This window comes from Lineus longissimus, chromosome 2 (genome assembly GCF_910592395.1).
Source record: "Lineus longissimus chromosome 2, tnLinLong1.2, whole genome shotgun sequence".
NCBI classification, from domain to species: Eukaryota; Metazoa; Nemertea; class Pilidiophora; order Heteronemertea; family Lineidae; genus Lineus; species Lineus longissimus.
The window spans coordinates 1,955,293-1,980,111 of NC_088309.1; the positions used below are offsets into that span (position 1 = coordinate 1,955,293).

The 24,819-nt window shown below is 41.1% G+C and overlaps 3 protein-coding genes and 1 non-coding gene across 4 annotated transcripts in view; 3 read left to right on the forward strand and 1 right to left on the reverse strand.

Annotated features, from left to right (window-relative positions):
• LOC135500772 (ubiquitin-protein ligase E3B-like) overlaps window positions 1–24,819 on the reverse strand; it is a 42,885-nt gene that overhangs the window by 11,092 nt on the left and 6,974 nt on the right. The gene's annotated exons all lie outside the window — the stretch shown is intronic.
• Window positions 369–13,187, forward strand: LOC135500760 (probable RNA-binding protein 19). The gene is made up of 23 exons (XM_064792414.1): window positions 369–503; window positions 792–974; window positions 1,199–1,351; window positions 1,483–1,542; window positions 1,818–2,064; window positions 2,251–2,300; window positions 2,646–2,864; window positions 2,972–3,211; window positions 3,335–3,391; window positions 3,658–3,733; window positions 4,076–4,206; window positions 4,463–4,520; window positions 4,832–4,886; window positions 5,116–5,212; window positions 5,463–5,774; window positions 6,020–6,238; window positions 6,390–6,456; window positions 6,708–6,843; window positions 7,043–7,159; window positions 7,453–7,558; window positions 7,755–7,878; window positions 9,447–9,551; window positions 12,986–13,187. The coding sequence occupies exons 1-22, from the start codon at window positions 468–470 to the stop codon at window positions 9,515–9,517; spliced, it is 2,814 nt and encodes a 937-aa protein (XP_064648484.1). The 5' UTR covers window positions 369–467; the 3' UTR covers window positions 9,518–9,551; window positions 12,986–13,187.
• On the forward strand, window positions 3,448–3,547 carry LOC135483984 (small nucleolar RNA SNORD46). Its single transcript, XR_010446403.1, has one exon. It is a non-coding gene; the product is annotated as a small nucleolar RNA SNORD46 (small nucleolar RNA).
• LOC135500796 (LIM/homeobox protein Lhx5-like) overlaps window positions 16,567–24,819 on the forward strand; it is a 108,811-nt gene continuing 100,558 nt past the window's right edge. Inside the window, exon 1 of the mRNA XM_064792458.1 lies at window positions 16,567–16,585. Within this exon, the coding sequence (XP_064648528.1) occupies window positions 16,572–16,585 (14 nt within the window). The 5' untranslated portion in view covers window positions 16,567–16,571. The remainder of the gene's footprint in view (window positions 16,586–24,819) is intronic.

Sequence of the window (24,819 nt, forward strand, 5' to 3'; positions counted from 1 at the left end):
GGTAAACAAATAATTGGACCTTTGCAATGCCTCTGGTATTTGGAAATTGCCACCATCTTGAAAAGAACCCTTGAAAAGGAGTACCGCGGATGTGGAAAAGGAAAGAATTTGTCGATTTGCAAAGCGGCTATCGCATCACTACGTAGCCTGCGAAAATGATTGCTGCCCTATATCCGAATCATGATGGTGATACATGTATTTCGAGCCAACTTGTAGGCCTACTGCACGTTTTTCGTGTTGCCCCGACTGCACAGCCCTAATGGCTTGTTATATGGCATTCTCCTATGATTTGGTGAAAGTAATTTTCATCACTGTGCGAGTTTGCTCTTTAACCAATCAGAAAGGGACTTCTCATCGGTCCTGCAAGATGTCAGCGCCCATGTGGTCAAAATTTTCCACGTGAAAAACAGAAATTAAGTAGTTTTTTGCTCAAAAGATACTTAATTTTTCTGTAGAACCAGATTAAGATGTCAAGAATAGTTGTAAAGAATCTACCTAGCAAGGTGACAATATTTACTATGTATAGGTCTTTCCGAAATTCGATTGTTTAGCTGGGCTTTGGAGTGCAGTACACTCAACACTGTACAGTGTACACAAACATCACCAACATCCATGTACATGTATAGTACATGGTTGGCACAGATCAGCTATATAGACAGAAGCACGACTCAAATTGAAATTCAAATAAAGTTTATTGAACCTTATATAGATTCATATATTCATATATATTGGTTGAAAATACAACATATCGGGGATTGTAACTCCAGTTGATGATTGTGAATTTATTTCAGGTCAAAGATGAGAAGTTGAGCGGTTTGTTTTCCTCAATTGGACACATCACAGATCTGAGTCTTAAGTACACCAAGGATGGAGTATTCCGCAAGTTTGCCTTCATTGGATTTGGGAAAGAAGGAGATGCAATCAATGCCATCAAAAAATTCAATAATACATTTATTGAAGCTTCCAAAATTCAGGTCTGTTGGAGTTTGGTGTGAAAATGTTTTTTTCAAAATGTTAACTGAATGTCACAATCTTGTTTCTATGCTGTTGTCTTTTGTCCTTGCTTGCCACCAACTGGGTGAAGGATTGCCTCTTGAATATTTCGAAGTTTTCCACAAGAAACAGATGCTTGTATGACCTGTCTTGAGGAAAAGGTATTGGTCCTGTGAATCATGTTGTCAGTATTCTTCATTTCCAGGTTGAGCTCTGTCGTGATCTTCATGACTCGGACAAGCCACGGGCCTGGAGTAAATATGCCAAGGGGACGTCTGCTTATAAACGCATGATGGAGAAGCTAGAAGCTAAGAAGGCTGAGCAATCTGGTGAGAAACCACAAGAGGAGAAGAAAACGGTAAAAATAATAATCAAACTTCACTCCCTCATTCCGATTTAACTTAGCTGTACATCATCACTAAAAACAAGGAAAGGTTTTGAAGTTTTCATAAAATTGATCTCATACCTTTTCACCCTTTACTTTTGTAGGACAAGAAGGAAAAGAAAAAGAATGCCAGAGATAAGAAGGTGGAAGAACTGTTTGGAGATGTAAGAATGTTTTCTTGTTTTCTCAGCTTTGTTCTTTGAAAAGATTCATGTCTTACAGAAATTATCATGAGCATTTATGCGCCATTTTGAATGAACTGTCAGATGTGAGTAATTAAGAAGGGACTCAATAAAAATGCTTGAAGTAGGTTTTGTTTGTGACCTTCTGTAATAAATAAACTAATCAGATTTGATCTTAAGGTTACCAGTAAACTAAAGTCCCAGTTGACGATACTCGGCACTGTTTCACTTATTGAAATGTGACATCTTTATTCCAGTTGAAAGATGATGCAGAATTCCAGGACTTCTTGGAAGTGCACCAGAACAGGAAGAATAAGGCTTTATGGAGCAATGATATGGTGATTGGCGCTAAGGGGGGTGAGGCTGTTGAGCCGGTGGCAGGGACAAGTGGGAAAGGCAAGTCGAAAGGAAAGGAGTTTGACAGCGGCGTGTCGGATGATTCGGGAAGTTCTGAGGAGGAGGAGGAGGTGAAGACAGAGACAAAGAAAGCTGTTAAGACCAAAGGTAATAAAAATACTAGAAGTAACGCATTGGTAAAAGATTCTTGTTGAATTAGAAACTGGGTCTTCGTGATTTTTCATCTTCTCCTACATTGTTATTGTATTAAAATACTAAAGGGTTCCAGCCTTTTGTCTAATCGAATTGTTTTGATGGCGCTATTTACAAAATAGTTTGAACATTTCATTACAGTGAAGGCCAAGGATGATATTGCTGTGAAAAAAGATTTATCAGACCTTGATGTAAGTTTCTTAACTCTTCAGGGTTTATTGAGAAACAGCTCTAGATTGGCTGGAAAGTTACTTCATAGACAAATTATTGGTTGCAGAATGATGAAGTATATCGTGGAGATGTCAGTTAGCCGTCTTGGCTCCAATGCTGACATCGATGATACGTTATGTCATAGTTACACTGACTGCAACATAGAGAAACATTAAAGAAGTCGAACAGTTATTTTCAAAGTATTTATGAGGTAATAAGTATAAACACCTGCCTGAATAACTTGTAAGTTCCTGTCTATTATGTCTCTCCTTTCTCAGTCCCAGTGGTGACTTCTCTCGAGCTTCTACTATGCACTTCTTTTGCAGTACTTGAAATCCAAAGTCAGCAAGAGCAGTCGGCTGTTAACTGAGGATTCTTCAGATGAAGAGAGCTCCTCGTCCTCAGATAATGATGATGATGATAGTGATGATGATGGGAATGATGAGTCTCAGCAGGCAGCAGCAAAAGAAGAGGAAGAAAAAGCGGTTCATCAGGAGACAAAGTTCAAGGTCAAACTGAAGGGGTTACCTCCAAATGTCAAGGATGTGAGTGAAATACTTTAATGTGGAACATACTTGCTTCATTCTTCTCCTGCATTCCAACATTGAACCAAGGTGCTTTAGAATACTGAAACTGACTTGTTACCTTTCAGAGACAAATTAAGGAATTCTTCCAAGGTATCATGGTCAAGAATATCCAAGTTCCCCGGAATGCCGCAAAGAAACCGATTGGTGTTGCATATGCTGAATTTGTGACTGAGAATGACTTGGAACAGGCTTTGAGGAGAAACAAGAGCTTCATTGGAACAAAGAAGGTCTTCTTGAAGAAAGTCGAGTTTGAAAATGTGGCTGAGGGGCCTAAAGGGAAACAGCTCAAACCATGGGAAGCTAAGGTGAGTCATTCTGAGTGCAATACAAGTAATGTCGAAGATGTCTCTAAATTCATGTTAATTAGTTTTAAAGTTCAGTCAGAGTTTCAAACTTCTTCTTAACCTATCTATTATTTTATCTTTCAGCTTTTGAAACAGAAAGCTGAAGGTGCAGAAGATGACGAGGATGAAACCATAGCCGAGGTAAAGGACCAATCAGTCGATCGAACTTTCTAAGGTCTTACAGGCGACCAGTTTTATTGCAGAATGATGAAGTATATCGTGAAGATGTCGGTTAGGCCGTCTAGGCTCCAATACCCACATCAATGATACGAGATGTCATAGTTACACTGACTGCAAGCCTTGATCTGAATATATAGAAGCAACTATGATGATGACAATGAATTGGTATGATGTTCTTGATGCCAGTGCACGTAGCTGTGATTTCAGTATCTGCCCTCCTCTTTCAGTCTGGTCGATTGTTTGTCAGGAATCTTGCCTACGTGTGCAAGGAACAGGACCTAGAAGATTTATTTGGGAAATATGGTAGGTACATTTCCTCGTCTGATAAATATTTGGTCTGTTTTTGAGATTGCAGAATGATGAAATATATCGTAGAGATGTTAGTTCTGCCATCTTGGCTCCAATGCTGACATCGATGATACGTTATGTCATAGTTACACTGACTGCATACTGAAAACATCCAAGAATATATCGGCTCCAACAGTTAAACAGGGTCTGTGATAATCACCATAAATTCTACCATGACCCCAACATAGACTCTGTGATGGAAACTTTTGCCTGGGTAGTATTTCGTGTCTCTTTTCTCAATAACGAACCATCGCTCTAGAATCTATCGCTGTATTTATCATATTCTATTCCTTTCAGGACCAATCACTGATGTCAATTTGCCTATCGATAAATTCACCAAAAAGATCAAAGGATTTGCCTTTGTCACTTTCATGATGCCAGAACATGCTGTCAAAGCCTTTATGGAACTTGATGGAACGATATTCCAGGTATGCTGCTACTTGAAACTTCATTAAGTAGAGCACAGCGCAGCAATGTCATTTTCGATTTATACTTTGTCGGTGACGTCATCTTCGATTATTTTTTGTCTGTTAAATCGGAGGCAACCCAGGAGCCTGGCATTGTGCTATTTGCGACAACATCTGCCATTTTCATCAGAAGCCGTTTACATAATGAGTCAAGGCTGAGTAAATGTAGCACTGTTAAAATGCCAAATGAAATTTCTTTGTTAACACTTTTTTTCAGGGTCGGTTGTTACATATCTTACCAGCCAAGACCAAAGAGGAAAAACCACTGGTTGAAGGTCTGTGAATTGTTGAATAGCCCATTGGTCACATATACAAGTAGTATTGAGGGAGGAGATATTGGGTGATATGAATAAAGACTAGCAATTGCTTTTACTGAAAACCCCATGTACATTTACACTAGGCCTTTCTGTACAAAACTGAAGTAAAATCATTTACTGGTCTTTATTCATATCACCCATTGTCTAACCCCCCAAAAAATTCAACTCTTTAGCCCTATGAATATGCATTTTTTGATCAAAGGTTCCAGTCCAGCTTTGTTTTTAAGAGGGATAGCAGTTAGTTGGTAATCAGAAGCTCTCTCTTTCAGAAACAGACAGTTTTAAGAAGAAAAGAGCTGCTGAGAAGAAGGCTCTTTCTGGAAGGTAGGTGGTTCAACTTGAGATGATTGTTCATCTTTGATATACCACATTTCATGTATCAGAGAAGCCTGCCTAGTTTATTTGCTGGGCTGTAGACTCACAGAAAGGTTCCAAGGAAAACTTTTGATGTAAAGCTTTGAATATGATGATGCCTTGGCCAAGGACAGCAGTTGATGACACTCATTTTCTGTTTATATAATGTTGATAATGATTGCATTTGTTTATTTTTCAGTTCTCATAATTGGAACACGTTATTTCTTGGTGCTAATGCTGTCGCTGATATCATGGCAGAAAAATATGGAAAATCTAAGAGTGACATTCTTGACGCTGTAAGTAAATATTTACAAATCTGTTCTATTTTTAACCTTTGGCAAGTCACTTAGCTGATAATGATGTCTTTTGAATCCTATCTCACATATAGCCAGATTTCTCTTCTGACCTTGGCTTATTCCAATGGGAAGGTACAGAAACAAAAAAGGGACTATCTGAGTTGCTTGTTGGTATAACCTAGATGGATTCAAGTGTTGAAGAGGATCACTTTTGACCTCGAATTTAAAGTTTCAAATTTGCCAATTTCAGGAATCACGGGAGAGTTTAGGTGTGCGGATGGCTCTTGGGGAGACACAGATTGTTGCAGAGACGAGAGACTTTCTCACTGAGAATGGACTTTCATTAGATTCATTCAGTCAAGCGAGTGGCCCGAGGAGCAAAACGGTCATTCTGGTCAAAAATTTACCTGCTGGAACCAAAGCTGCTGAAATCAAGGACGTGTTTGCCAAATATGGGACGCTTGGTCGAGTTATCCTGCCTCCTTCTGGTATCACTGCTGTGGTGGAGTTCTCAGAAATAACCGAGGCCAAGACAGCGTTCAGGAGTCTAGCATATACAAAGGTAAGCAATCCAACAGATAAAATAAGAGGTTTGTTTTGGCTTGATGTTGCCAAGACGTACCTCAAATTGATCACTTCCTTCAGTTGGCCTTCTTTAGTCCAGCCCGAACATAACAGTCCCTGCGTGTCGATCATTACGTATCACAAGCAGCCAGCCCCTTTTGCAGATGACGTCATCCCAGCTGTTGTACCTTATGTCTTTGGTTTGTCTGTCTGTACTGTTGGGTCATATGTTTCCTCTTTTAGTTTCAGCATGTCCCATTATACCTTGAATGGGCTCCAGGTGAAGTGTTCGAGAAACCTCAACCTGTTGCCATGGAGACCGGAGACGAAGCTGGGAGTAGCAAACAACCAGAAAATGAGAAAGACGCTGCATCATCGAGTGACGATGATGAACCAGAACCCGATTCTGTGTTATTTGTTAAAAATATCAACTTTGATACGACGGATAAAGATTTAGAAGAGGTAGGTCTGTGTTTTGCTAGATATTCAAAGAGTTGATGTGAAAAACTGAGAAAAAAAATTTGTCAAAAAGTGAAATCCGTAACTTTTTGTGCATTCTGATACATGGTTTAAGTGGATTTGTCTGTTGTTGTCTATCCTTCAACTTTTTTAGAAATTTTCCAAATGTGGTCCAATTCATTCCGCATCGATAGCCAAGAAGAAAGACATGAAGAATCCAGGTAGGTCTATTCATACCATTCTTGGTGCTGACTAGTTTTTAGATTTGGGATATTTCAGCAGTGCATGAGGATTGGAGTTGTGGGTACTGATTAGGAAAGAGGCAAATTGCCCTCATCGATTGGGGTAGCTTATTTTTCTCCAGAGTGTTACTTGGATTTGAAAGAGTGAGTCTACATGTACATGTACTTATGATTGTGTTTCTAATTTGATATCTTGCTCATTGCCTAAGTGTGTCCTGTCTTTTCTCCAGGTCAGATGTTGTCGATGGGCTATGGATTTGTCCAGTTCAGGACACACGCAGCCGCATCTAAAGCTCTGAAGGAACTCCAGCATTCTGAGCTCGATGGCCATACCCTCGAACTCAAGGTGTCTAATCGTCAGACACAGTAAGTCAGGTTGCAATGATTTTGTGATGTCCAGCATACAAGAAAGATAGCACTGTCAGAGTGGTGCTCTGAAAATGAAATGAACACAGGTACCTGTCACCTCTATAGAAATGATTACTATCACAATTTGTACTAAGCACAGCAGTGATCATTGCTTCTTGTGGCCATTGTATCAAGGTTTATCTTATTTTCATTTCAGACCAACGGCCAAGACTAAACGAAAAGAAGCATCTAAAAAAGTGCAAAAGTCAACCAAGATTATGGTTCGAAATATACCGTTTGAAGCCAAGCTGAAGGAAATAGAACAACTCTTCAAGTAAGTTTAAGACTTGCAGGTTGTATTATATTGCCATCAATGTTGCCTTCTTCCCTTCTCTTGGATGAAGAACCTCATTCAAAACTGATATTGATCTAATCATGGCAGAGCAAGTGACGGTTACCTGGGCTGGCCTTTTCAGTTCAGTGGTATTGTGGTAGATGGCAGCACCAGTGGGAATGATTTCCTTCATGGTAGCTGGACCATTTTGTTTCCGTGTGATTCATCAGTGTCTCTGATAAGAAACGCTGCCCAACATGCTGACCTGAAACCATTGTTTCTACTCATTTCAGAGTATTTGGTGAGTTGAAATCAGCTCGTTTACCCAAGAAATTGAGCGGTACTGGTTCTCATCGAGGTTTTGGTTTTGTCGATTTCCTCTCAAAACAAGATGCAAAGGTAAGAAGAAGTGATGGCATTTTGACATAACTTGGTACAAAAATCCCCTTCATCGTAAAAAGACACAAAAGGGTTGATAAATCATTCAAAAATGAGAGTTATCAGTGACAAAGTTCTTGTGATTTTGGTTTTGATTTTCTGCTTTTTTTGCTCTTCCTGCACAAGTAGCTGATTGTCTTTCTTCACTCTGTTATAGAGGGCGTTCAATGCATTATGTCACAGCACTCACTTGTACGGCCGTCGTCTGGTCCTCGAGTGGGCCGACGAGGAGGAGACCGTTGATGAACTCAGGAAGAAAACGGCAGAGCATTTCCATGATGGTGAGTCGATTGTTGATATTATCCCAATACGCATCTTTTTAGAATCTTGGATAATGGAGTTGATAACCTGCTATGTTGGTTCCTGTTTGTTGGTGATCGTGACATTACAAGCCACTATGCCATGCTGCCCCCTATTGAATGAATTCAGAATCATGTCACCTGTCTTCATAATGCATGATTATTCCACTGGTGCACGTCCCATTCTTCATAATCTCTCTGTATGTCAGTGAGGTGCTGCCCTCATTTGGCAGGATTGTGAACAGTTTCCAGTTCAGGCTCAGTCTTGCAGTGAATGTAATGAAAATCACTGCCAGAACATCATGGAAAATGTGCCCCTCATAAGAAAGTATTCAGAACTTCCCAATTTAAGGGTGCAGTAAAACTTGGTACAATTGTTTATGTTTTGGGGAAATGAGAAAATATGGGGTTGAGAACTAGACTTCATGTTGACAGGCTCCTCCAGATTTTCCAACAATTTTCTTGGCATTTTACTGGGCTGACCTTGGTTGCCTATAGGCCTACATTAAGCAGACTCAGCCGTGCTTTCCAGACCAAAGCATTATGAATGAACTTGCCCTTGTGTGTTATTGTCATGCAACACTCCCGATACAAACTGTTTTTATTGTCATTATGTATCAGCATCTGTCGTTATCATTGATTAATACCCCTCGTTAACAATGTTTTAAAAATTTAATTTATTCTCTATTTTAATTGGTTTGTTTAACTAATGTGGAAGATGATTAATGTCCAACTGAAACAAATGCTAAACATCATGGCATCATTCTGCAACAACATCCTTTTGAAAATATTTTTGTTAGTGACGTGACGATTTTACTGAGCGAAGAAAATGAGCGGTATTGAGAAGGAATAATTAGGAACAGGAAAATAAACATTGGGTTAAAACTCGTCCAACCATAAAGTTCATGACTTTTTAAAATGCAAACATAGTGTCATCATTAATGAACCAACATGTAGAGCTGCGGTCCATGGCCGATTCCTGACATCTATTTTTGGCGCTCGGTTGCTCGTCGCTCCCTGGGACAGCCTTCCCATGGTTCATAGCCCATGTCACATGGCATCGCTGATGAATAACAGTCGCCATGGAAATTCACGATGCTATAAATAATGAAAACATTGAGCGTTACTCGAGCGTAGAAAGTCATTTCTGGTTTGGTGCATGCTTCATGATCAGAGACTAAGGTGAAATTGTATCCTGTTAGTACAATGTATAAAAGCTCAGGATGAGAAGCTAAAGACACGGATTAGAAACCTAAATTTCCCTGCTAAAAGGTGGAATTGAAACAAAAGCATGTGAATTTGTTCTCTTTTCAGATAATATTTTGGCTTACCATTTCCATATGAGTGATTCATTGATAAATCTGTACCCAGCCAAAACTATTCGCATATTTTAGCTTAGGCCATTTGGGAAAATAACTTCGTTGAATAATTTCTGTAGCAGAGACCTCGATCCAAATAATCATCACATACAGGTCGTTCCTTATTCAATTCTCCGCCAGATTATCACCCAATGTTCCGATAATTTTGATTTCTTATTATGTCATTAACAGAAGTACCGAGGAAGAAATTGAAGAAATCGACATTAATGGATGAATTGAAAGGCGTGGAGACCATGGAATGATCCCAATCTCGACGACAATGTCGAGGGAAAGTCTGTAAGTTCGCTTTATTACTCTTTCATTTCCTGCCGATATCCCGCACTGCGGAGAGGTGTTGAACCCAATATCAGCGATATTCTCTGCTTACTGTGGAGATGATTGACGCGGAATCATCTCTGAATCATTACGGCTCCAAATTGAATGCCGCGTTTCTCTGATTCTGGCGCAGAATCCCCCAAAGTCTTCACCCTGGTGATTTCATCCCCGGCTGCAGCTCTTTTGTTCGATATCGCTCGGTGATCTTCAGGAGATCAGTGTTTACCTCCTGGCGGAGATTCTCATTTCCCCAGACCTTCACTCCTAATCTGCCCGGGTTTGTACAATCTAATGTTAGTTTCCTAATTTTGTGTTTGGGGAATAGGAAATAATTCCTTCAATCTTAACCAGATTTTCTTATTTCTTATGTTCAGTTATTTTGATTCTGGCTTGTATTCCTACTCCGACTTACAATTTACATGAATCATTTTATAAAATCTGTATTTTGCCATGTTTGGGAGGCAAATGCTTTCGAAGCTTCACAAGTGGAGAAATGGGAAATCCATTGACTATTGGAAGTTCATGGAATTGCAACCTCAAAAGAGAATTTTAATGTACCTCAATGCCGACATTCTGTCCTGTTAAGATAATCAAGTTTTCGTTATGTTCTACGATCTCACCAACAGCGTCACAGCAAGGATTATCAGAATCAATGTTTTGAATTCTTGAAATATTTACACGTCACTCATTTAGTTCCATTTGAGTTAAAACAATAGCTTGCGATAGCTCAGATCTGATTGTACACTTTCAAGGATTCTAATCTAAGTAAACTAAACCACGTATTACCGATAGAATGACACACAGAATCTTTCTCGAATTCCAAAGTTGAAAACTTGGGTCAAAGTTTAATTGAAAATTTCAACTTCAGATCTGCAGAAGATGACTGTGACTGAAAAATACAAATAGCCAATCAGTGGGGGTTGATTATTTTGTGCGCACCTGTCTTGTGTTGTAGGGTATCTCGGGTGATGATCAGGAACGATAGATGCTCATCTGTCCCCGTACTATGGCTTCCTATTCTCGTGCGATGAGAAAATGTGGCGATAGCTGTTTGATCTGATTGAGATGTGGCGAGATTAGAGGAAGTAATAAAATAAGGTTTCTCATTCACCACATTACCTCAATTGGATGAAATGGGATCTAGATCTTAGCAATGGGACAATGGAAGATGGGTCTTCGGGAATTCGTAACTGCTCATTTGCAAAGTTCCTGAATGACCCTTGCCAGGACGCCATTGAGAGAAACTGAAGATACGTTATTAAGTGTTTGCGAGTTGAACTGAAATAGAAAACTCAATCCACTCTATTACTGTTACATCTCAACCCATGTTACCTGTCCATTATCAATAATTCAGCTCATCAGGCCTGCATCTTGCTGATTTGACAATGACCCAGGGCGACCATATTTCACCTGTCGCATCCCGTAGCCGATGTAAATCGTCCGAAGCCCTATGGACACTGCTGGTCTCATTATGGGGCCATTATCACGCATGTCGCAGGAAGTCTTTCAGTTGTTGTGGGATAATGGGACTGGGGCTGGTTGGTGGTGATACCTGACAACTTTGACAGGTGGAGGGGATTATATCCTGAGAGATCTTCCCGCCAACCGAAAGTTGACATAACCCTTCTTTTCCGTCAGGAAAACGTCAAGCCATTCTCAAAACATTCCATCTTTGCACACCAATAAAAAGTCATTGACTCCAGCATAACCATTTGTCTGGTTAGTTAAGGAAAAACCTTTTTTTTTTACTACAAAGGATTTATGACCATATAAGACCAGGAAACTTAACATTCAAGAGTCAGTGGCATGACTAATGGAAGCGACTGTAATCTGACAAAAATATCCCAAAAAGAACAATACCAAAAATAACAATTGTTATCTTTAGAAGGGAAGGAGCAACGAATGTGAGTTAGTGACTCTCCAAACTGTAGTTTCCTATACACCTCTTCTTGGGAGATTGGATTTATCGGATAATGGCATGAATTATCTCTCTGCACTTCCGCAACTTGTGACCCAGTGCCAAGGTTGCCCTTAACCCTAAACAAGACAATTTATGACCAACCTTACATCACCTCGCCAAAAAGGTGCGACTCCATGATCAAAAACAAAAACTTGAGAAAAACCTATTGTGTCGCGACAGTTTTCTTCTAACTTTTTAACGCATCTTTATCTGGAATTCTCGCTAGATTTATAGTTTCTGATCGGCTGGTTTTTACCATTGTTGGCGACACCATGGAAATAAAATGCTGTAGAGGACCATATGTTCACAGGATATGTTGAAAAAGTTCTGTGAGAAATAAAGCGCCCCCTGCCTTTGTCCATGGTTGTGGGCGGGTGCTCCCATTGTCTCAGACATTGTTTCCCATTATCTACCTGTCCTGGGCTTTGACAGGCTATAAATAGCCACAACTGGGTTCTGTCAGTTTGGTGATGCAAAGCTGGGGGGATTCAAGCGTAAAACCTAAGAAAAATTTACGATCGCTTCAGCTAGGGGACCTGGGGTATTATCCCTGACATCATCCATTAAAAAAAAAATTGTGAAAAAATCTGAGAAGAGTCTCATTTTGAAATTCCCACATAACATTTGGAGTAAAAGATTTCATAACTCATTGAAATAACCAGGTTTACATAATCAAATGAGTTGCTGCTTTCCCCCTATGTGGTCTTGAATGGTCTCTACCTTTGATTGTTTCGAGTCATGTCCATGTGAATCTGAGGGTGACCAGACAGAAATGACAGGTTGCTGATTTGTTCTCCTTGGCTGTCAACAGAAAGCCTTGGATCAGGATATTTTTAGCTCCCTGGTTCATGATTGAGGGATCAATTACAGGAATCAAGAAAGGGTATCCCCCTATTCTCTCGCTGGATCAACTGAAAAGGGAAACCCAATCCATTCGGAGGAAATTACAAGGTTTTGTACCGAGTAATTAAGACTGAATTTAACGAGCAAAAAATTATAGTCAATTTAGATTTTGTTTAGAATTTATATTTGATAATGATCAGTTGAAACTGATATAGTTCACTGTTGATTACTGTGGAAGGTTTGAGGTTGTCCCGCGGCGGACAGGGTCGGGGGTTTATGTTAATTAATGGTAGGGGTTACTGTTGTGCTCGTGTGTCTGAAACTGAGCATAGGGGTGAACTGTTTTTGAGTGTTACAAATTTGTGATGTGGGTCCGACCTGGGGGTTGGAACAAATTGGATTTCAGTCGGTTATTGTATTGGAGATGGTGGTGTTCTTTTAAGTCTATCTTTGGATCTTGATTGCAGCGTTTGAAATAATTGTTGTGCATTATGAGTTTCATTGAAAGAAAGGGCCATGTTTTTCAGTTTAGACCCAATAAGTAATGCCTCATCTAGTCAGTAATCAGGTTTTTTTCTGTTGTATTTTCCAGGAATGAAAAAATGGATTACTGTGTGAAGGAAATAGTTGGCAGACGATTGGACACAGTTGTGGAAGGTGTGAATTCAATGAGGAATGGATATTTTGACTGATATGGATTTGAAAAACAGCATATGATTAAGATAATTAATTCTTCGATTATGTGAAAATAGTTTGTTGTTCAAATTACTAAAACTAGTAAATAAACTTATTGACCAAAAGTCTTGTGTTTTTCTTTCACTTTCTAGCAGCCTTCATACTCCCCTGGTTTGAGAGGCACACACTACAGTCTTGAAGGTGTTTCAAAAGCTCAAAAAGCTTTATTTCTAAGAGTGTACCAGCAGTTTTTGTCAATAAAACAATTAGTCAACTCGTAAACCTACTCAAGAACATTTTATTGATTTTCGTCAGTCGATGACCAATACTTTCGTCTCCAGCTGCCACGAGACTCGATTGCCTCGTTAATGTTTATTTAATAACAATCTTATCCAATAACTCGCTTGTGCTGCGATCAGACGACACTAACCCTCCACCCGGGGTGGTCGAGCAGACGATAATGAACCCTGGTGTTGTCGTCTGATTTAATGATGCGACTATGGCCGCCGGTGGAGAGAAACACAAGATGAGCAGCTGGACACCAACTGGACATTTCCACTACCGTTTGTTTGGAGTAAAGATAGCTAAATATTCCCTTTACTGACAAGGCCTTTTCCAGGGGCGTTTTATATCCCTGGAAAACTTCTAAGGAGTGCATATTATGTTGGCTGAGAAACGCTTCATCGATGCCATCATAACTAGTTAGTCACTTGTACTATCGCCCTTACTCCATCCATTGATCAGTGTTTAGCCGAGGGGTTCAATCTCCAGCGAAAAAATGGTGATAACCACTCATGGTTTCCTATCATAATCGCGCAATCATAAAACCACTCCACTATTGTGTGTACACCTCATCTTGGTGAGTCATTCCTCCTCCCGGCTCACCGAGTACCCCACTGTTTATCCGCCCAAGGTGTATCCCTCCAGTCCCATTTATTACATTAAACCAGAATCGAAATGCAGTTACCAGAAACAAAAGTTTCTATTTATTGTAGTGTGTCCCTTCATTGTCGTTTGATTGTCCCGCCAGCGTGGTTGTGCCTTCTGGCGGTCTCCTGCCCCGGGCCGTTTCTCTGCTGGGTTGCCCCCAGCATGCCGTTAATGCCCTCGCAACTTTCCGCTACATTGCCACCGGAATAGTCATAATATTTCGCACTTCTGACCTCTGTGTCCTTGCTATTGGGCGATAGGCTATTTGACAGCTGGTCGGACTGGGATATATTCCAATCCCATGCTGAGCGATGTGTCCAGAGAAGCGCTCATCCTCGGGACTTCTTTCGTCTTGCAGTGACTACTGACTGAAACAAAATACCAATGAGCGAAAATACCAAGTGCGTCTTTCATGAATGCCTTTTTGCGGACGTGAAAGGAAGAGTAGGGCCTACTGATAAAGCATTTTAAGTTTGTATTAACCTCCCCCAGCATTACCCCTGTACGAAAGATAACATCAGGATCGGACGTTGACTTAACATGTAGTTCCGAAGTTTATTCAGGAACTTTGTGGTGTTTTACCGGTTTTGGTTGTCTTCACAACGCAGCATTCAGTAAAGGTAACGTTTCCTCATCCTGATTCAAATGCCCCTCTAATCCTAACTTGATCCCCATCTCTCTCATACCTTTGCCTTCCCGGGTCCTTGTGAGTCAGGACGCGCCCCGATTCAACACTCCTAAGATCCAACCAATCACTTTTTAACGATCTTCCCAAGAAGCTGTATGAGTCACAAGAGACGCATTCTGTTCGGAATCCTACCCAGGATCCCTTGGGTGCAAGAGAAGAGAGAACGCAGCATAGTGTGAAAATGACTTATCTGGGCGGCGTTTGTTGTAATAAACCATATTCCCAGCTAGGGCCCTTCAGCAAGGACTCATCAATAGAGAGATTATTCGGTGTGTGATACTTTGGTGTTTAGTTTGTTTGAAGTTTGTCGAGGTTTCCCCTGGTTACGTTGTTTCTTCAAGAAGCCTTGAGGAGTGAAGTTATAAAGAAAAGTAGTCATTCTTTGTGGTGAAATGTATTGTCGCTCTCAAGACTCATACTCAAGAAACCATTTTTCAGTCAGTCACCGTGTTAGATATGTCACAACCAGGGACGATATAGAGAGACAAAGTCACAACCATGCAGCTGCCACCTTATGTATTATATCTCAATGAATATAGTGGAATGATCAAGATTCCCTTGAGCAGAATAGACCAACTTCCATTCCGTGGAATAAACCCGGATCAACTGGACCAACATCTTGTGCAGTTCTGTCCACGTTTGACTGTGGAGAAGATAAGACGGTTATGTCTCATCCTTCTTCATATTTCATTCACCCTTCGATGAGTTTGTGTTAGGGGACTGTTGGATTAAATGGTTATATTAGTCCATAATTGGAAGTTGAGCATGTTGTGCAGTATCCTTAACCCTTTAGATTAGACTATGCAATAGTTGACGTGATCAAAAGGTGCAAAGTAGCCTAGGCCTCGTAATTCAGTCCCCGAGGAGTTTGGTTTTCCTGTTATCATGCATACCAGTACTTTAGCCTATATTATTGAAGAACGTACTACTATTGATCGCTCTCATTGCCTCCCCGACCAGCGTCTGTAGATTTAGCCTCTGTCATCGCCAGAAGCATCCCCAGCTTCCCCGCCGTGATAAGGAAATGAGAATCTCCAAGATTTCTTTACCAGGAACGCCGAGCTATTGAACCCCGATATACAAGAAACTGGTGTCACTGGCAGATGGAGAAGACTACTGTTCCTGGCTCTTCTTTTCCCCCGGAACTGACTGCGGATTAGGAAATGGCCTCCGTATCATCTGTACTTTGGTTCTCCCGGTCTTTGCTCTGCCTGAATGTAGCCATGCCCCGGACTGGAGGCATGTTGTTGGGAGAGGCGAAATGTGAGACTTTATTGTTGCCGTACAAGGACTCGCCTGCTGTGGGAATTAATTAAACTGGTGAAGCGTGGTTGCAGGTAAAACTGAAGAAATGACTCGGGTATTGTTACCACGTAACCTTGCTGTTTGTATTGTTAAACCTGTTTATACTGACGTTCTCTGCTTTCATTTCGAACCCCCATGAAACGCGTCATGGGGGTCGGTCGGGCCTATGAAAGCTAGCAAGGGCAAATGGACGGAATGCGCTCATCATACATTGTTCCCACTGGGTCTGCTCTGCATCAGCACTGGACCAGTGCTTTGATCAAGTGCAGAACCCGTCAAATACTTCAATTCTCAAATAATGTCACCTAAAGGGTCGTTTGTCCTCGATGTGATTAATCTGACCTGAGAGACCAGGAGGCTTAGTGCTAATTTAGCCATGAAATTAACCGCTGTATTGGCTGATGTGGATATCGGCTCCATACCCTTGCCATCTGAGAAAGAAAATTAAAAGCCATCCAGAGTTAAAAGCCAATTTGGCAAGAAAATGAATGATTGTGATGTAAAGTAAATCTATGAGTTGTGAGATAATAGTGTGTGGGTTGTAGTGGTAGGGATCATTCTGATAGTGACTGGTGTAAGGATGACACAGGCTCGGTGAGTAGACGCTGCAGGAATACCGTATTTCCTTTTCCATTCTGACCATCCACTTTGTTCTGTTCCGATGTCCGGCGCTTTTGCCGCGACTGACGTGTTGCAGAAACACCTGTCCGTTTTAATGTTTAGGAACAATCCAGACACAATCAACCCACTGTACACTCTATCGTCTCGCGAGATCCATCCAAAACGAGGGTAGGAATATTACGTCATTCGCTGATCAGCCACTCTAAGTTGCAGTGGTCAATTAGATGATGCGATGGACAAGGACGATCCATGGTTATTCAGATTCAAAAAACCTTTTCAGAACCACAAAACCGTCCAAGGGGTATTGTGGCAGCCAAAATCCCTTGGCGTTTCTTAATATATTTGAGCTCAAAAAGCCTTTATTTCTAAGAGTGTAAAACAGAAGTTCATGTACCTGTATGGATTGGATGTGTTCTTTGCTGCTCAAAATGTTGATTTTCAACATGCAATATTGAACATTTACTTTCAAATCAGAACAAGGAAATTAAAAACCACTGTTTGCTCACAAGATGACTGGGCATAAAATTGCCTCCGCTCTCATTTGCATAGGAAGATAATTATTTTCAATGTTTTTTCATGAAGATGGGGAAACCTCGTAGGTTTCCTATGCATTTAAATGAGACGCTCGCTCGCGGGATGACTGTCAATGAGCGATGGCGACCTTTCATGTCAGCCGTAGCGTCATCCACCCAACTTCTTGCCTCTAATCTTGTCTATACAGTCGGCTACAGAAGTAAATTCCCACATTGTTTTGAGCCTGCGAGAACTTACATGTAAATTGGATATACATGTATGTATACACTCTAAGTTTCTCCGATCGCAGACCGCTTCTGAAATTCGGAAAGACACCGGATTGGCGACAAAATGATGTCCACTATACGTCTTGTTTCGGCTCAGCCTTTGTTTCAAAGCAACATGGACATTTACTTCTGAATCCGACAATACACCTTATAGTGCCTGAAATCTCAAGAGCGTATTTATCGCAATGTTTTATTGCTACTGAACATGTGATATTACTTTACTTCATTTTTTCACCATATTTCATATTTCATGCTGTTCGTGTTAGCTTTGAATAGAATGCAAATTTCATGTCTCCAGAGTGTCTTCAACGGCACTAGTTTATTGCCTTGTTTATACGTGTGCCTCTTCCAAAGATGATCATTAGTTGCTACATACTAGTACTTCATTGTCTTTTCAACCAAAGAAACCGCCATTCGCAAAAATGATCCAACTGACACTTATGATACTCTGGAGGTTAGCTTCACCACGAGATTATGAGTTTCATTATCAGTTACAATCAACGAAATTACCAAGAAACCTTGATCACTAATTAGCAGAAAATGAAAATGATTCAGACCAGATCGTATCATTGCTTTCATCCACTGTCCAGTGTGTGATAGCTATCAAAGGACAAATTATCTCATAAGATGGACAATTAAACTCCCTTAATATTCCTATTTAGTCACCATTGCTAACGGTTCATTGTATTTAAAAGGAACATGCGCTATTAAAGGGAGACTATAGGCAGGAGCTCGGGTCAGATTAAGCTGCATGATGTCTGCCGGTAGGGGTCTCTCCTCTCACAGTTCACTGAAACTAGTCAAGCATGTAAATTAAATTAAATTGAATTACCATATTTTATAGTGCCCTATACAGGTAAAATGAGCTCTAAGGCACTTTACATTGGTAAAACACTGGTGTAAAACATAAGAAATTTAAAACAATGGTAATAAAGGAAAATATAAAAATTTAAAAAAAAAAAAAAAAAAAAAAATGTACGAGGAATGCATGTATACTATTTTTCACTGAATCAAAGACGACCGATCGCGTTTGCATATCGGTCACAGCATTTGACACTGACAAGGTTCAAGGGGTTCAACGGCGCTGGATGATCATGTCATGACTGTAGAAAATCTAATTCCAAGTAAGATTGTGACACAAATGCAAGAAGTATTTCCCCTTTAACAGTTTTTGTGTTCACATTGTGAATGGTATAAAATCCAACTTGGATCTCTTCGCATTCTACGCCCCGGCAGAACCCACCCTCCTTCTGTTTCAGAGCGCACCGATTCTCCCCACGGTCACCTCCTTACACCTGATTGGACACTTTAATTGTTTAATTAACGAAGAATTCATTCTGTCATATTTGATTTCAAAATAATGTCTCCGGGATGCAAATGAGCTTGATTTACAAACGGTGCCAGTTCTCCCTGATGAACTCACCGTCCCTGGGGAGCTGAGAGGAGATTCTCATGATAAACCTTGCTGCGTCATCATGCAGGTTTTTCCCTTGTTTTACATCTTGTTCATATTCCTCTTTAGTTGTCTTTGATGATTGTGTCCCCTTTATTGTGCAATACAGGCATGAGAAACCTTGACCCCAGGTCCTTTAGAATGTGCTATCAAATCAGGAAATTGATTTCATATGTTAAAAGATACAATGTACATGTACGCTTTCATCGTTTTGCTGACTTCGCCAAATGCATGACATTTGTAATGGGGAACTCGTAAATACCCATCTTAATTATCCTCTCCTAATATTAATCTATATTTGCCAAGACATAAATCATGCCTCTTTGCCTTTTAATTTCTCCTGAAATCACCATCTTCGCCATCTAAGGTCTGGGAAAGCTAAATCTCATTTCCCCTTCATGTCCGACCAGTGTTGGCCAAGATCAAGTTTCATACCTACCATATAATTTTACCATATTCTGGTGCGACCCCTGACCAAAGGATATTGGTAAGAGTCCGCAATCAACACAGTTCCGCTGCCAGACCCGGCGCCTGAGCGCGAACCCCAGGTAAAATGGATCACGGACCTGGACCTCTTCGGATTAATGGCAAATGACCATCATTATCTCAAGATTTCTTAAACATCATTTAATGATACCTTTATTGATGGGTCCATCTAGGATGTCCGTACTTAGCGGACCATCATCTCTGGTCTAACTATTCCACTATTATTTCCAATTAGACTCGGTCCCATCTCAAGTTGCAAAACTAACAGCAAACTTTGTACAGAAAGTGCAGTGACTACGAATTGTTATTAAAATATGGGTGAAATGGACTGTTCTATAAGTGAACAACGAGCCCAAGAGAACGCGACCAAGAAGAGGTAAATATTAGCTTATCACTTGCCAATGAGAGCAAGTTTAAATGAAAATGACTTCCTGGCTATTTCTAAATATTTGAGATGGGTATATTGGACGCCATTGAGGCTTCCTGCTCCGCTGGCGACACTGGGGATGCGGGGCTTGCCGGGGCTGTCAGAGACAGGCCGTACCGCCGTGATGACTTGTCACCCGCAACCGCTATTAAACATCACCAAGCCTATCGTATATCATTGCTGGTTGCTTCGTGGTCTCTTTCTTTTGTTGTCAGAGGAATCGCATTCGACGCGTCAGAAGTCGATTTGGGTTTTCAGTGTCCAGTTTCGAGAGGTGGTAATGTCGGTCACAATTCCACAAGAAGACTGGTGAAGGTGTGTCGAACAAACCCTTCATGAAAAACCCTGATCTTGCTATCATGGTTTGAAAAAGAAAAGAATAAGAAAATTCAAATCACATACTAGTATATACATCAAAAACTCATTGAAGTAATGAGTTTTTGATACATGTAGATTGTTCTGACTGAGCTGCTGGTCCTTTAAGTGTTAATCCATCCAGCGTTTAAGACTATGACAGACTAACTAGCTCTTGTGTTTTATTAACAGCATAGTAATAGCTAGACAGATATTTAATGATTTATAATCTAATTTATGAGGAATTAATGTCATCTCAATGCACTATTGTGAACCAATCATTTCAATGGGTTGGTAGAATTGTCTAGCGCTTGGTAGCTTGGAGTACGGCGCGTAGAATTCTAGACGATGGATGCTCGGATTTAATAAGCGGGCAGGTGACAAACTGTTATGAATCATTCACAGCAGATTGACCAGTCCGAAAGCTCTACCGCACATAGCAGAGGACGATCAACGTTGGTAAACTTCAAACCGAACCGGTTATGTGTGAAGGCGCTGTATGCTTGTTTCAAGACAATCTTCTGACGTAAGATGATTGTAGACAATGTGTTGTCGAGCTGCCTGCCTCAAGACAAAGCGATTTACAAGACCACTTGTTTCGGACAATGGGTTGGCCGATTATGCCAAGACAATGCGAAGCACATGTACATGTACACCTGTTTCAAGACAATGTTGTACACGCTTGTTTCAGGAGAAAGCTTTGTTTATTATACACTATCAAGTACTTTGATGAAACAGAGGACTCTGGTTTGAACGCTGTCCAAACGAAGCGATGTAGCGATACGTTTGTTTCAAGACAAGACGTTGGGCGTTACGGTAGCGATGTTTCAAAATGACTAACTCTCCATTATAGTGGGAATGATGCGATGATTTCGCTAGATAATGTGTAACGAATGGTTGTGAGAGGTTTAGAATGAGTATTGCCACATTTAGGGCCGTGATGGACGGCACCTCCGGGACACGCAGCACCTCCGCGCCATTATAAATCTTGGTTAAAGATGATGTAGGTGCAATGGCGGATTATCTAGCGTCCATGAATCATGGGAAAGCGTTCCCGCCTCCCAAACTCCTCTAATCGCTCCCGAGGGTACGCGGGAAGCAGTTTCACTTTTACCAACTCTTTAAGGTGTGACATGTTTAAGATTTCAAGATATATCATCTGAGAAGTGTTCCTTGTTGCTGAGAATACGTTTTGAGTGAAACCTCACCGAGTCGTAGACACCAACACATTAGATACACTCTCGTTTTTCGATTTGAGTTCCAGATCGATGAACCTTTTGCTGTTGTTCCACCATTGTTGTCAAGTCCAGAAAAGGACACTGAAGGACTGCTCAGCTCAGAGAGACATTCACAGTGCTGTGCCCTTCTTTACATAAAGTGCATCGATATCGGTCCATATGGTCAGTGAATTATTTGATGATGATGTCCCAACAACTGTTGTCAAGTTCAGAAATGGGCCCGAAAGGACTGCTTAGAGAGCCATATACAGTATTCTCCCGTCTTCACATTTCGTCCTTCGATTCAGGTTCCGGATCAATAAATCATTTGTCGATGATGTTCCAACATTGTTGTCATCCTCAGAAAGAATCTCCGCCTCTCCGTCACTGCTAGAATATCATGTTATCAGTACCGAGTTACCTAGCTGTAGCCGGGGAAGGCAGTTCATCAGAATCCTTCTGTTTTTCAATTAACTTGTGGAAATTACGTGAGGGATCCCGAGCCATCCCGTCTCCCTCGAGTAACGCGTCACACCGTATGAAAACCGGCGCGGCAAAAATCATTACTGGTCGATTCTGGATGCGAAAATTAACTCATAGAATATACGGAGGTAGTTCATTAGTTATGAGAGAGTATCAGGAATCAGTGAAAATCTGTTCGATTCACATCTGAAAATCACTGCGTCCTATATCTGCTAAATAATTCATCGTCGCAATTTGAGCATTTCGTTAGGGCTACATGTCTGTATAGAAACAAGGGTGGTATTGAACTATTGTTCAGTGCCAGGTCGATTTCATTGGCGAAGTTCACTTGAACTTCCATTATTCTTTTATCAATTACGCTGCACGATATCCAAGCAAACCTTTCACAGAAAACCAAGTACGTGTAAATACAACACGCGGTTAGGGACAGGTCGGTGTAGAAGTTTGAAATGTCCTGGGATAGAATGTCCGGGGAACAAAGGATTCTATTACATTGTATGCACTTTTAATATCAGAGGTATTGACTGCCGTTATCTCTGTAGAACCGGGCCCTCTTTCCAGGGTGAACTTTCTACTTCCACTTGTACAGTACTGGTCCTTGGTTGGTCGGTCTCCGGTAATGTAGAACATCTGGTGATGTCTAGTCGGATCTCTTCGGAGTCAATGATGAAGCAAAGTACAATTTGTTATGTCTCCTCCAGACTTTGATTTCGGATTTGATGCATTCACAAGTCATTGTGTTGATATTGTTGCGGGCATCGTGGCTGACGTCTCGAGGGAAGGTAACAAGATGCTGAAGCCACTTGTCCGTCACGGCGTTCTCCGCGTTCCTCGTGGCATAATGACAATATCAGAGCTTCAGATAGCATATCACGCGTCTGATAAGTATATAATGTGGATTAACTTGTTAAACGTGGTCGGTATCTCTCTAGGGTTTTCTGAGATTATCTCTGATGAGATACCGGCCGCGGATAGAAAAAATCCTTAACAATGGGACGCTAGTCATGTTTCTATGGTAATCGATGAGATCTTGACGCTGCCACAAGTCGGCTGCCTAAACCTCATTATGGACCACACCTGAGCACCGGGATGATGCTGACCAAGGTTCTGTTATAATTAGGCGTTAAGTTTCAGCGCCAATTATTTGAAGGTCCTTAATGGCTTGTTAAACCCTTGGAACTTAATGTGACCTCTGCTTTGGGATAACATTGTTCTTATGTTATGATGCGGGGAAGCAACTCTTTCAATGGATTCCAGATTATTCTGTATCTATAACCATCCGCGAAATAGCCTAAAAGCACAACGGACCTTGGAATTCTAATTCTCCTTCAGCCACCCTATACATTGTTAACACTATGAAGCCGCCCCGTCGGCATTTCTTCCATTCAAACGTCTCGCTTACTCTCTTTCTAATCACACCATCCAATCCACCTCTATCTTTTTCCTCCTTACTTCTGCGTCTTCTTACAACATTTTACCCTCTCATCCTTTCACAAGCGCAGCCCCAAAGCAGTAGCCTGTTTCTTTCCCCTATCCTTTCTCCCAAACCATCTACCACCAAATATCATTTTCCTCGATGCCTCAGCGTCTTTTTGTAACGTTTTGCCTCTTATCCTCTCAAGAGCCGCCCCGAAGCACTATTTTTCTCATCACCAGCTGACCACGGGGCGGTTGGACCAGATCCTAACCAGCTATATGAGATATTATAACTCATTAAGAATTCCATTAAGGAACTATAATACGCTGCCTCCGTCGTCGTATCGATTATAAATATCTATTCAAGATCCGCCGCACCATTGGCCGAGTCCGCAGCGGAATCTGAGCGCGCCCGATTTCTCCAATACCAACACAAAGCATGGAGGATCCTCTGGGGAGAAAACCGGAGACTTGTCTGTCAGATGTTGATGCATAAGATCCGAAAACACAAACCGTCTACGGTTTCCTTTTATGGTTTAATGAGAAAATGACTTGATTATTAGATGTTGCCGATGCAGGATTACTTGGCTGCGTTAAGTGATGCGGCCACACCTGATCACTGGAGTCTGGGCGGATTAGTAGAGTTCATCAACGCATCTTCCCCTCAGTGAACGGATATATCATACAGGGTGGTACTGAATTGGTTCGTCCAATAATAATGTTTGGCGGGATATCTGACCCGGACAACAAGATCCGTCAATTTTGAGGCCCAGCTTTTTCATCGATATATATTTTTCATCGGTGTATGTGTAGGCTAGTGCTAGTCTGTTGGGGTTCCCCCTAGAAACAATCAAAGTCATCGTCTAGAGACTGTCATCGAAAAGAAACTGACGTTTAATAAATTTTGCAAAAAAATCCCAAAGGGTTAACATATCATTTTGATCACGGCCAAGTTTCCCTTCGTCAAATGGATCTAAATGCGAGCGTCCTGGCGGAGATAGCCGGCCAAGTCTCTCGCTTAATCCAGGGTTTGCCTGACGAACAGACGGACCTATCACGGCTGACACTCAAACTAGACGCCTTATCAGCCAAGGATCAAAATATGAAGGAATGCTCCTGTGCGGCTTGGATTATGTTCGTGTTGAATGAGTTTGAGACAAATATTAGACCATTTAGATCGGTTTTTGCTCGACAAGAACTGGCCCTTCCGAAGGATTTTTGTGCCATAAAACAATAGATTTCATGCAAATTACGAAGTCAACAATAAAAAGGACAATGTCGTTGTCTTACATATCCCCCAACTTATAATGCGTGTCAAATTCATTGAAAATCTCCTAACCGTCTGCGCTCCAGATGAGATAAGAAGAAGAAGAGAAAGAAATTTAGGATTAGGTAGATTTTTTCCTCTTTACGCATGTAAGAAATCGATACCTTCAAAGCTTCTGGTTATATCTTATTCAAAAAGCAATCAAAGCGAAAGTCTATTAAACAAACCACTGCATCCACCTCCTTGATTGCCGTGTGACCGAGAACAGACCCCTGACGAATACCTGTCTCACAAATCTAATTAG